The 14,649-nt window shown below is 34.9% G+C and overlaps 1 protein-coding gene across 1 annotated transcript in view; it reads right to left on the bottom strand.

Moving 5' to 3' along the window:
• The window catches only part of LOC127871572 (gem-associated protein 5-like), a 202,335-nt gene that overhangs the window by 149,903 nt on the left and 37,783 nt on the right, over positions 1–14,649 (bottom strand). Inside the window, exons 14-17 of the mRNA XM_052414633.1 lie at positions 14,157–14,328; positions 13,396–13,605; positions 12,929–13,030; positions 12,028–12,141 (exon numbers count right to left, since the gene is read on the bottom strand). Of these exons, the coding sequence (XP_052270593.1) occupies positions 12,028–12,141; positions 12,929–13,030; positions 13,396–13,605; positions 14,157–14,328 (598 nt within the window). The remainder of the gene's footprint in view (positions 1–12,027; positions 12,142–12,928; positions 13,031–13,395; positions 13,606–14,156; positions 14,329–14,649) is intronic.

Here is a 14,649-nt window from a genome sequence, read left to right on the forward strand (position 1 = left end):
AGACCAGTCTGGGAAATGAACATTCTACAGCTATCCTATCCACCAATGTGACCCCCAAAATATTGCCTAACATAATAGCGGAAGCTCCCAACTAGACTGCACTATTGGATTTATGCTCACTGCAATATATGACTTAAGACCCCTTTTTCATGCCACCGGTGAAAGGAAATAAGGTTTAAGTTCTTTTACAGGCATGAAAAGCACATCTGTAATAGACACAAATAATCTATGTTGACCCACTTATATTGATCACTGTGAGCTGGAAACAGAAACACATTCAATAGAATCAAACACAAATATTTTAATGGGGCTGGAACCTGCTTCTGTCTTGATTTGTCTTAACAACATCACATATCTGGCAAGAAATATTAGTTCATACATTACAATCACAAAGTAAAATTACAGATTTTCAAACCTTATAATCCCGGCTAGATTCATCACAAAATACATAATTATTTATATATTTCATCTTAATCATCTGCCAGTATTTTTTTTCTGTCCATTCAAATAACACATGGCTAAATTTCATGAACTTCAAGCATGATTAAGAGGGTGAATCTTCAGTAACAAGATCAAACGTCTAACATCAATACCAAACACACGCCACATTGGCTGCCATGTCATCTTGTTTACCAGAACACAATCCACTTTTGGGATTGCCCTCATTCTTCAGCGTGTCAGTAAGATGAGATCTAAGTTAACACAGATTTAATCAATTAGTTGAGGGGCAAGGTTAACTGAAATTGGGTAAAAGAATGAAGCAAATAACAAACCTCCCAACCATACTTGTGTTGTTGTTTTTCTGCAAGGTACATGTTGTCATGAAAAAATATGTTTTTATGCTGGCATCAATTTGCTGATTTTTTTTCTTCAAAATAACTGAAGCTTTTGTTACAAAAGATCACCAAGACATCTTTCACATTAAATGTTTGCAGATCTCTGCAGACAAGACTAACCTTTAAGACAAATGATAATATAACCATAAGACTCCACCAGACAGAAGAATAGGATTTCTAAAATATGACACTACATGTGCAGCAGCAAGGACTGGTTATCAGACAAATAGGTCACTTTACAGGGTGCTTTGGCCCTAATAATCTCACTTCTTTATTCATTACTTTGTAGATTTATCTATTTGAGCCGGACTCTGTGAATAGGGGTTTTAATGCATGTGCGATAAGTGTCGTCCCAGATAAGCCTGTGCAGTCTGAACAGGCTAATTAGGGACGACACTTTCTGCCTAAACTTAATTTTGCGAAGAAGAGACTTTCTTGAAACGAAAAATATCCTAACAACGGAAAGAGTCGTCCCTGATTAGCCTGTGCATACTACACAGGCTTATCTGGGATGATACTTAACACACATGCATTTAACCCTTTTTTCACAGAGCATGGCCCATTTCAATCAAAAGGCAAACAAAAATACTATAATCAAATAAGTTAATGTTAGATCTAAGCAATGTTTTCTTACACTATATTATTATTGTAATGATGAAACTAAAAATATAAAAAAGATGGTTTTTCTTGATTTTGTATGATCGCCAAGAATATTAAAGATTGCAACTGGTCCAATTTGGTACTGATCCCCTTATATTGCTAATTAAACTAAATATAAGTGATATTGTTAGCACTCCATTGTAAGCTTGTTAATGTTATGTTTTCTAATGCAAGCAGGGCTCAAACTGATAATTGCAATATTTATAATAACAGTGGTAGACTGCATGGTTCATAACAAGTGCACCGCCTTGCGGGTGCAGACCGCTCATCTATTTGTCTTTTTAAAGGTGTAGGGACCTATCTCAATTTCAATCACAAAGGAGGGAGGGTGGAGTGGAGAGGGGTGTATAGTGTGGGGGTGTGGTCATTTATTACATTTTCTTCCAAAAATGCAAAAAAAAAATGCAAAAAAATATTTATTTATTTTTTTGGGGGGGGGGGGGGGATTCTAGGGTGGGATGGTTGGACGGTATTTCAAAAATAAAATAATAAAATTAATATTTGTGTTTTTTAACCATATTTGAAAAAAACAAGAGACGTGTTCGTCAGAAACACAATGCCCCCTATTGCGCCACTTTGAATTTATATATATATTTTTTACCTTTGACCTTGAAGGATGACCATGACCTTGAACTTCCACCACTCAAAATGCGCAGCTTTATGAGAACGCCGCTTTGAATTATTTATTTTTTTACCTTTGACCTTAAAGGATGACCTTGACCTTGAAGGATGACCTTGACCTTGAACTTCCAGCACTCAAATTGTGCAGCTTCATGATAACACTGCTTTGAATTTATTTATTTTGTAACTTTGACCTTGAAGGATGACCTTGAAGAATGACCTTGACCTTGAACTTCCACCACTCAAAATGTGCAGCTTCATGAAAACGCCACTTTGAAATTATTTTTGTTTGTTTTTACCTTGAAGGATGACCTTGACCTTGAACTTCCACCACTCAAAATGTGCAGCTTCATGATAACGCCGCTTTGAAATTATTTTGTTTGACCTTTGACCTTGAAGGATGACCATGATCTTGAAGAATGACCTTAACCTTGAACTTCCACCACTCAAAATGTGCAGCTTAATGAGAACTCCGCTTTGATTATTTTTTTTTACCTTTGACTTTGAAGGATGACCTTGACCTTGAAGGATGACCTTGACCTTGTACTTCCACCACTCAAAATGTGCAGCTTCATGAGAATGCCGCTTTGAAATTTTTATATATATTTTTTTACCTTGAAGGATGACCTTAAATTGAACTTCCACCACTCAAAATGTGCAGCTTCATGAGATACACATGCATGCCAATATCAAGTTGCTATCTTCAATATCAAAAAGTTATGGCCAATGTTAAAGTTTTCGGACGGACAGACGCCATATATTTGACATTTGACCTTGAAGGATGACCTTGACCTTCACCTTTCACAACTCAAAATGTTCAGCTCCATGAGATACACATGCATTCCAAATATCAAGTTGCTATCTTCAATATTGAAAAAGTTATGGCCAATGTTAAAGTTTTCGGACAGACAGACGCCATAAATTTGACATTTGACCTTGAAGGATGACCTTGACCTTGACCTTTCACCACTCAAAATGTGCAGCTCCATGAGATACACATGCATGCCAAACATCAAGTTGCTATTTTCAATAGTGAAAAAATTATGGCCAACGTTAAAGTTTTTTTGGGACAGACTGATTGACATACTGACACACTGACATACTGATGTACAGTTCAACTGCTATATGCCACCCTACCGGGGGAATAAAAATCATTTTTTTTTTGGGGGGGGGGGGGGGTGGGGTGGGGGGTTTTAGTGTGAGGGTGTGGTGGTCATTAATTAAGTGAACTTAAAAAAAAATGGGGGGGACTGAGGGGGGATTCGAGGGTAGGGGGCGTGGGGGATGGTCAGGTAAGAGTTGTTTTGTCAAAGTATCAATCAAATCTTATCATAAATAAAGAAGTTATGGCAATTTTAGCAAAATTTAATAATTTGACCTTGAGAGTCAAGGTCATTCAAAGGTCAAGGTAAAATTCAACTTGCCAGGTACAGTACCCTCATGATAGCATGAAAGTATTTGAAGTTTGAAAGCAATAGCCTTAATACTTTAGAAGTAAAGTGGATCTAAATGCAAAATGTAACCATATATTCAAAGTTTCTTAGTCAAAAAAGGGCCATAATTCCGTAAAAATGACAACCAGAGTTAAGCAACTTGTCCTTTACTGTCCCCTTATGATAGTTTGCGAGTGTTCCAAGTATGAAAGCAATATCTATGATACTTGGTAAGTGGGTAAAGTGGACCAAAACACAAAACTTAACCAAATTTTCAAGTATAAAGGGCCCATCATTCCATCAAAATGCCAGTTAGAGTTACATAACTTTGCCTGCACAGTCCCCTTACTATAGTTAGTAAGTGTTGCAAGTATGAAAGCAATAGCTTTGATACTTTAGGTAAAAAGTGGACCTAAACACAAAACTAACCAAATTTTCAATTTTCTAAGTATAAAAGGGCACATCATTCTGTCAAAATGCCAGTCAGAGTTACATAACTTTGCCTGCACAGTCCCCTTATGATAGTTTGTAGTGTTGCAAGTATGAAAGCAATAGCTTTGATACTTAAGGAATAAAATGGACCAATTTAACACAAAACTTAACCAAAATTTTCAATTTTTTAAGTATAAAAAGGGAACATAATTCTGTCAAAATGCAAGCCAGAGTTATCTAACTTTGCCTGCCCAGTCCACTCATGATAGTAAGTAAGTGTACCAAGTTTGAATGCAAGAGCATTGATACTTTATGATAAAAGTGGACCTAAACGCAAAACTTAACCGGACGTTGACGCCAAGGTGATGACAATAGCTCATAGTTTTTTTTCAAAAATAGATGAGCTAAAAAGGACTGTTTACTTTCTCTATTGTGTGTTAAAACAAACAAGCGGGTCTTCCGTTTTTAAGCAATAATTATTCTTAGAATATGTTGACATAAACTGGTTATATTTTATTCTTAATCATTTCAGAAAAGCTAATTGTAGATGTTTTAATAAATGCAATTGAATGTGCACACCACAGCAACAGAACGGCTATGGTGCATCACCCCTTTGTTTTTAAATAGTTAAGTACTTGAAATTATGTAAACATATTTACAATTATTATTGTATCACCAATAAATTTATGTTTTTTCATATGTAATTGGAATTTATAAAGATAGAAATAGAGAATAATAGGTAAGTTTTTATTATAGATCAGGTTTATCATGCAAGGCTTAGCAACAAAAAGCATAAGCCTTGGCGATTGCTTTTTCGTTTTCGTGCTCCATATCCCACTTTTTATTCAGTAAACCTTTTTATTTAACTCGATAATTTCGCTGGATTTATGACGTCATTATGTCGAAAAAATAACGTCACTTTGTGCCGGGGTTTAAAGCAGAAATTTAATTAACGGGGCTTTAATCAAACGAATTTGCTGTAAAAGTGGGATAAATATTGATGATATTACATTACTTTTTTTCAATTCAATTGGTTACTATAAAACAGCTTCATACTTGGTGCATGCAGTGCTGATTGTGATTGATGAATTGCTACAAAATTGTTCTTTTTCAGTAACAAAAGAATTGTGTTTGTGGATACAAATTCGCTAAGTGTTTGATAGGCAACAGAATTTTTAACAAAAATAGGTGGCAAAAGAAAGTTAATACCCTGTGAGATACCTGTTTGAATGAAATATTTCAATTACAAACAAGTATGTTGTACTTCAAAAAAATTATAGATAATCATTGCAATCAATAGTGATTTGACACATAAAATTATTTTGATTATTTTAAATCAGTAGATTCTATAGTCAACAGCTTAAGCAAGCTTTTGTTGATAACAACTTAAGCTTGATTGCATTACTCATGTTCCTTTTCTAGGACCAGTTCTTGGTGTGTTTAGGGTAACTTGAAGTACGCTCCCACTTTGAGGATTGAACACGACACCTCAAAGTCTCTAGGCAGACATCATAATTATCCATTAAGCCACAGTGACTTAGCCAACTTTCAATTCCTGAGGCTTAACTAAAAATACCACAAAAGCACACTATTTTATGTTATTACATCTAAAATATGGGAAGATATGACACAGCATTTTGCTTCATCAAAAAATGAATAAGATTCAATTAGTTGGCTGAATTAATTTGTTATTGTAAGCATTATAACGTTCTTGTTCCTAATAATGACCTGATATTTATTGATGTATTACCATGCATGGTTATCAAATAATATTTGCCCTAAAATTAGGTAACACATATTATCATTTAAGTGAGACAAAAACAGGTGATATTGGTCCGCTGCTGTCAGAAATGTCAGAAACGTGAACTGCAAGGGAGCAAGGGTGACATGAAACTTGAAGTTTCTTTATATAAAGTGGAGGCTTTGACAAATATGACATTTTATGCAGAAATGTCAGAGCAACCCTTTATTAAGCATGTGTGAATCTTGTGTTGTTTATTTGATTTTTTGTATGTTTTGTTCCCATTTTCACACAATATTCAAGCAATATCATCTTACCTGGATTCATTTTTATACATTCTACAGACGACAAAATGATAAAGTTTCATAGTTGTGACGAAACCTGTGGCAGACAGAATTCCTTTCTTAACAATCATTCAGCTGGGAAAGTTTGAGTACGATCAGAAAATAGAACAAAGATGTGTTTGTCAGAAACACAATGCCCCCTATTGCGCTGCTTTGAAATAAAATTTCAATATATCATTTAGCAGGTTTAGAAATTATCTCTCTTGTAAAGCTAATTACTTCCCTTGGATTGTATTTTATGACTTTTGACCTTGCAGGATGACCTTGACCTTTCACCACTCAAAATGTGCAGCTTCATGAGATACACATGCATGCCAAATATAAAGTTACTATCTTCAATATTGCAAAAGTTATGGCCAATGTTAAAGTTTTCGGACGGACGCACAGACTGACAGACGGACTGACGGACAGTTCAACTGCTATATGCCACCCTACCGGGAGCATAAAAAGAGAAGTTGAAAACAAATATTTGTGGGAATATTTATTCTATAATGGCCAAAAAACAAAGGGCCATAATTCTAGCAAAATTTGTCGCAGCAAAAATTCTGAGCTTTACAATCACCATTAAAGTCATTCAACTTGGAAAGTTTGATGAAAATCCAGTAGCTTAAGAGAAGTGGAAAACACAAAAATTTTGAACTAATTATTATAAAGTGGAAAAAAGGGCCATTATACTACCAAAACTCATTGCAGTCCAAAGTCCTTTCATCTTCACAGTTAGATTATTCAACTGCAAAATTACCAACGAGATCTACCATTCAGTAAAAGAAAAATGCAAAACACAACATTTTGGGAACATTACTTTTATAGTGCTGCAAACATTCCTCACTTTAAGATCATCTATACATATAGGTTATTCAACTGTGAAAGTCTCAGCAAGACCCACCAAGTAGTTAAAGAAGAGTTTAAAACTAAAGCTTATGGGAAATAATGGAAGTTATGGGAAATAATGGAAGTCTGGATGAATGGACAGACAAGTGCAATGCTTAATGCTTTACATTCATGGGAGTATAAGAACTCAATTGCAAGACCTTGACAATATGTGCTCCAGCTCTTAATAATACAGCAAAAGTTTGCTAAATATTATGTTCAGACAAAAACACAAACAGACAGACAGACAGACAGACATTTATCTGATAACAATATACCTCATCCCCTTTTCACTTTGTATCACAAGAGGTACAATAAAAGTAAATAAAAATTGTAATATATAATAAACAAGAGATTTGTTCGTCAGAAACACAATGCCCCCTATTGCGCCGCTTTGAAATAATAAAAATTGACCTTTGACCTTGAAGGATGACCTTGACCTTGAACTTCCACTACTCAAAATGTGCAGTTTCATGAAAATTCCGCTTTGAAATTTTTATATATTTTTTTTTTACCTTGAAGGATGACCTTGAATTGAACTTCCACCACTCAAAATGTGCAGCTTAATGAGATACACATGCATGCCAAATATCAAGTTGCTATCTTCAATATTGAAAAAGTTATGGCCAATGTTAAAGTATTCGGACGGACAAACGCCATATATTTGACATTTTACCTTGAATGATGACCTTGACCTTCACCTTTCCCCACTCAAAATGTTAAGCTCCATGAGATACACATGCATGCCAAATATCAAGTTGCTATCTTCAATAGTGAAAAAGTTATGGCAAATGTTAAAGTTTTTGGACAGACGGACAGAAGCCATATATTAGACATTTGACCTTGAAGGATTACCTTGACCTTCACCTTTCACCACTCAAAATGAGCAGCTCCGTGAGATGCACATGCATGCCAAATATCAAGTTTCTATCTTCAATATTGAACAAGTTATGGACGATGTAAAAGTTTTCGGACAGACAGACGCTATATATTTGACATTTGACCTTGAAGGATGACCTTGACCTTCACCTTTCACCACTCAAAATGTTCAGCTCCATGAGATACACATGCATGCCAAATATCAAGTTGCTATCTTCAATAGTGAAAATTGTATGGCCAATGTTAAAGTTTTTGGACGGACGGACAGACACCATATATTAGACATTTGATCTTGAAGGATGACTAGTGCTGCAACAATATACCGGTATATCGGTATATATCGCAATACGCAATCCGCATATTGTATTGCGATACGATTTTCGTCATACCGGTACGAAAATTTTACAAAACAGCATCTACATTTCGTTCAGAAAAGCCATCCAAAATAATGATATCAAGGTAAACAAAACAAAGCGGTATTTTGTAAAAATAAATTGTTACGTAAAAATGGCATTCTAAAAAGTATATTATACAGAGTAGGGTTGTTACATGGGAGCATTCATTCTATGCTTTTAAACGAATTATCGTTGAATTAATTACGCACAACTAAATGTTTCGTTCGATTCTGAAATGAGCATTATTAAATTTGTAATCCGAATTTCGGAAACACGCTTCCGAAATGTAATGCTAACGCGACAATAAAAAAAGTTCTTTATTCTTTTTCTCAATAAAAAGCGCCCGAAAATTATACAGACATGTAGAACATCGCGTGCAAAGCGTGGGTGTATTTGTGTTGTATAAAACGGGAACATCACGTCAGGCGATTTACGCGTGTTCAGTGGGAAATAAAACACGCCCGATTGGAAGTTATTTCATCACATCTTTAAATAGTAACAAATGCCAAAATGTATTTGATATTTAAGAAAAGTGGTGAATGTTTGTGTTTTGTGTTATTCTTGAGCATTTTTATAGAAAACATTTACCAGAATTTGCTTTAAAACTGGAATATACAGGATTATCGGGTAATTGGCGAATTATAATTCTGGTACAAATAAGCAATATATTGCGATATATTGCAATACAGGTTTTTGAACTGACAATATATCGCAATACGCTTTTTGGCGTATTGTTGCAGCCTTAAGGATGACCTTGACCTTTCACCACTCAAAATGTGCAGCTCCGTGAGATGCACATGCATGCCAAATATCAAGTTTCTATTTTCAATAATGCAAAAGTTATGGCCAACGTTAAGTTTTTTTCCGGACGGACGGACAGACTTACACACACACATACTGACATACACACATACTGACATACACACATACTGACTGACGGACAGTTCAACTGCTATATGCCACCCTACCGGGGGCATAAAAACTATTTTATTTCCAGGAACTGCATCAAAAAATGTAAGTGTTAGAAAGCACTTGGTGCAAATGAAATATATACCAGCAACGCTTATTGTGATGATAGTTTTTTTACTTATCCTGTCACATGCCTTTAAATCAGCCCATATAACCAGGTAACCTCATATCCCAAAAGATATTAGGCTAGATGACCACGTGAACTCGAATATCCGTCAGTTGCTATCCACACATGCGCATGCATTTACTATCTTCTATTAATAAAATATACTTTTTTCTATTAATAAAATACCAAATGCATGTAAAAAACATTATTATTTAAACAGCATAATTTCGTCTCTGTGTATTAAATTAATTATGAGTTACTCGATTTCTGTGTGTTTTAACAAGATGGAAGCTAGCCTAAGCGCTTTGCCTGACGTGACGTCACATGTGCAATGTTGTTTTTTTTGCGCATGATGTTTACCATATTACATATTTAAACACAAAATACTCGAAAACTAGATATTTTAGAAACATTTCAACAAATGTTGTAAACGTGACAGGATAAATAGAATAATAGGTTGGTGACATAGATGGAAAATGGTTATCTGGCTCGTCGGAGGATCATATCGGGTTCGCCTTCAACCTATTATTCTCTACATACTCAATTCACCTCACCGACATAATCAGGTTTTGCATGAACACAAACTTTATAATTAAGGTGCATCGATCATGCAAAAAAGGCTCTGATGCCATATGTGGCCAGCACAAGATCAGCCTGCGCAGTCTTGTGAGGAAATACTCTTCTTGATTACAAGACGCAAAACCTTGCTTTACAGCTTCAAAGAGAACAAAAAATCTCCAGACAAGAATCCCATGTGGGCATGCTGGTTTGGAGCTATGCTGGCAGAATATGGCATAAGACCTTTTTTGGCATGACATGGCTGAATGAATAATAACCAAAGTTTAACACGGATTTCGATACTGGTACTTCACTTGACCTAAGGTTTAACACCATAATTTCCGTCCACACATCTTCTGATATGAAAACAGCATAAGTAATGCAAATGACAAAAACCAGCAAGATATAAGTGCTTATATGTCACTCACAATATGAGTTGTCACATTTCTGCACTAACCTAATTATAAGCCTCCAAGATTCCATTATGATCCATAATGATAGGCATTTATCTGGAGATAATACAATATTTCAAAACTAGAGAGTACAACACGCATATTACTGTAACTGATATATCAAATACCAACCAATACAGCAATTTAACACTCCAGCTTTGTATTTTACGTATATGGCTTCTAACACACAGGATATCATTAAACCTTAAGCAGACATTATAGAAGTAAGGCTATTAATGGTGTCAACAACATGTCAAGGAAAGACTTATTCACCGCAGCTGAACCTATCTTATATACAGAAACATCAATATCATTCAAACACTCATTTGAGATTTAAATACAGTTAGGTTATGTGTATTTCATACAGCATTTCTTATTAGATTGTTTGAGGCCTGCATCCTTTCTCTTACCCTTATTGAAATTCTGTCAGTATGGACATGATTTGAGATCAGACACATACATACTATATATATATATTCCTAAAAGATTATGTGTTTGAACCTATTGTTAACAAAATCAATGACATATTCACTACATGGAAACTAACTAAATGGAACAAAAAGTGACAGTTATTAAACATTTCTAAACTAAAACATAAACTTTGTGCATGGGAAATCAAAAGAACTAATTATCAATAAGGTAGTCATTGCTAAAAGCATATGCAGAACAAGGGCTGTTTGTAAAACATGCATGCCCCCCATATGGGCTGTCAGTTGTAGTGGCAGCCATTGTGTGAATACGTTTTTTGTCACTGTGACCTTGACCTTTGACCTAGTGACCTGAAAATCAATAGGCGTCATCTGCCAGTCATGATCAAAGTACCTCTTAAGTTTCATGATCCTAGGCCTAATTATTCTTGAGTTATTATCAGGAAACCATTTAACTGTTTCGAGTCACTGTGACCTTGACCTTTGACCTAGTGACCTGAAAATTAATAGGGGTCATATCTGCCAGTCTTGATCAATGTACCTATGAAGTTTCATGATCCTAGGGGTAAGCATTCTTGAGTTATCATTTGGAAACCATTTTACTATTTCGAGTCACTGTGACCTTGACCTTTGACCTAGTGACCTGAAAATCGATAGGGGTCATCTGCCAGTCATGATCAATGTACCTATGAAGTTTCATGATCCTAGGCGTAAGCATTCTTGAGTTATCATCCGGAAACCATTTTACTAGTTGGAGTCACTGTGACCTTAACCTTTGACCTAGTGACCTGAAAATCAATAGGGTCATCTGCCAGTCATGATAAATGTACCTATGAAGTTTCATGATCCTAGGCCTAAGCGTTCTTGAGTTATCATCCGGAAATCATTTGGTGGACGGACCGACGGACGGACCGACCGACCGACATGTGCAAAACAATATTCCCCCTCTTCTTCAAAGGGGGGCATAATAAACAATAGGATATGTATGTTGTTTAATAGACAAGATATCATTAATTTACAAAAAGTAATTCTATTTAAAAACAAGGCATGTGTTACTTGGCCAAAAATCAATGGACTGGAACAAAACTCACACTTCATCTGGAGGTCATGCAATTAGATTCAAGCATTGTGTAAACAAAACTCCAGAAAACAAAATGCCAGACAGACTGACAGTCCGAATGCTATATGCCACCCCAACAGCATTTTCTTGTGAATCTGCCTTTCTTGTGAATCTGCCAGTCATTAATTGAATCACAAAGAGTTTGTTTTAGCAACACCAATAAATAGACACCATAAATCTCACCATAAATCAGCTTGGCAAGGGAAATAACATCCTCCAGAAGTGTCTGTCTGCCAGAGTTGTCCCTCTTGCTCATGACAGGGAACATCGACTTTGACTTCAACTTCTTTCTCGAATCTACAAATTAATAATCAAAAGATGACATTATTTTAATCCTTAATGTTTTTAAGAAATTTTATTTTAATGCTCATAAGAAAACTTTTCATCTTTGCCGACAAATTCGGCCCGTAAACATTTGCATCATGTTTGGTAATGATCTCATTAAAAGTATTAGGCTAAAAATGATAGAGGCAAATAATAGATATGTGTAATTCAAGGGCAAAACTTACTAGTTACTTGCTCACTTCAACATAATCATGTCCTTTTAAGTTTGGTGATGATTTGCAGACCAACTAACCTTTCTTCTCATTTTTTTTAAACAACAACAATTAATCATATAAACTTATACAAATATTACTCAGTTTTGTATCCAGTAGGGATAAATATAAATTTACACAGAACAAGTTCCACTCTTTTCTGATATATTTCGCCTAAATAGGCTTTTTCAAAGTTTGTTTTAAAAAATTAACTACATTTTCTTTCTATTTCTCAACACAAACAAAATATTGTATTGTGTTGAGAAATAGAAAGAAAATGTAGTTAATTTGTTAAAACAAACTTTGAAAAAGCCTTTTTAGGCGAAATACATCAGAAAAGAGTGGAACTTGTTCGACATAAAAATATTATAATTAAGTTTCCAAAGGAAAACAAAACAAACTATAGATTTCCAACATTTTCTATGATCAGATATGATCTTTCTGTTAAGTTTGATTGCAAGAGCCTACGGATGAAATAATACCCAGTGCAACATGTGCAAGCAAGTTAATCGCTAATTGATCTTGTTGCATGTATCAATTCAATCTACCTGATTTGTCAGTTCTCTTCTGTTTCATGATTGTGGTCTGTTGTACAGCAACTAGAGACACACTCATCTCTTCAGCAGTATCAGAGGCTAATGGTGTAGACACTAAACAAAAATACTTTCTTTTTTAACATTCAATATCAATAAAGATTAATTGTTTTCCATAAGTGAAAGAATACAATTGTTCACAGGTGTTATTGTAACAATTGTTCACAGGTGTTATTGTAAGGTTTCATTGGAATTTTTTTCACACAATTCCACACCATTTCCATTAATATCAATTGTTCAAAATTACATAATTGACTTACTACAAATTTCATGTTGCAAGGTTAAACATCCTTTTTTTTAGACTTTTAACATTTCTAAAATTATGGTGTGCTTGTTTTGAATAAGCTGAAAACTTAATAAAAAATAATTGTCATAATGGAGTCCACAGTAATAGAACCAATTATAAATGCTTATAGCGCTACCTTTATCTGCTGTTTTACTTTGACCTTCACCAAGAAGTTCTCGCCTTTTCTCTTCCAGCAATTTCTCAAGGTCATCAAGGTCATCTTGTTCATCTGGGTCAGGGACACTGGTTTCTATGGGAATGAAGGTTGCTTCTATGGGAATGGAGGTTGCTGATTCTTCACTCACAGTCTTTGACTTGTTCTTTTTCTTCTTCTTTTTCTTTGCATCTGAAATAGGAAATGACACATACAAAAACGTTTATAAATAACAGTTATTTGCGCGATCTGGGCAAGTGTCCCAATAAACATATGGGTATACATATCATTACATAAAAGGTTAAATTATAAATATCAAGGGCACTAATGAATAAGTAAACATCAATATAGAATATCCATAATAAATTAAAGACCTGGGGGCCGTTTCATAAACGATTGTACAACAATTTTAACTTACGAGAGAATTTTGCAATCAAAATAATTTAGTTGAAGAACTAACTCGCCATGCCCATCAAATGTATACGTCGTTAGAGATGCCAATGAAATGAGTACTGAAAATTTATAATCATATTATATGGACTTGAGCAATTATGCATCTTTGAAAAATGTATTGTATCATAAATGTGTACTACAACGTTTTTTGAAACGGTCCCCAGGCTATCTCCACCTTTCACTTTTATCTAAATAGCTCTGCTATATAGTGATGAATAAAAGCACTAAAATACTCAAGTTTATAGTGTTTAGAGTGTATGTATTGCTGAGTTATCTCTCCTATCACCTACCCAGTTGCCCCTGTACCAGGGGATGATCCCCTACTGCCCAGACATGGATGCTGTAATCATCTCCCCCAGTGATGACCTCCGACGGGTCAAGGCCGTTCCACTGGCAGCATAGCAGGCGACCTATGTGACCTTCATAACAGGCCAGCACTGTGCCCTCCTCTACATTCCATACCTGTATTGACATGTACTTTAAAAATGGTTTCAAAACAACTGGCATTTATCAGCAAATAAATAATTATTTTGATTTGAAGATATTCAACCACAAGGATATTAGCCCTATTGGTTTAAAAGCTACCCAAATGACAAGGATTTGTCAATTAACCAATAAACCATAATTAAACAAACATTGTACAACATTCCTCAACTCAAGGTAATTATAGACTATATTTTATTAAACACGTATAGGCATTTTGTCAGTAAGCATATTGTGAGCTTACTTGCACATTTTTATATTTTAGTGTAATAAAATTATGTGGAAAATAGAAACAGTTGT

This window comes from Dreissena polymorpha, chromosome 3 (genome assembly GCF_020536995.1).
Source record: "Dreissena polymorpha isolate Duluth1 chromosome 3, UMN_Dpol_1.0, whole genome shotgun sequence".
Taxonomy (NCBI): Eukaryota; Metazoa; Mollusca; class Bivalvia; order Myida; family Dreissenidae; genus Dreissena; species Dreissena polymorpha.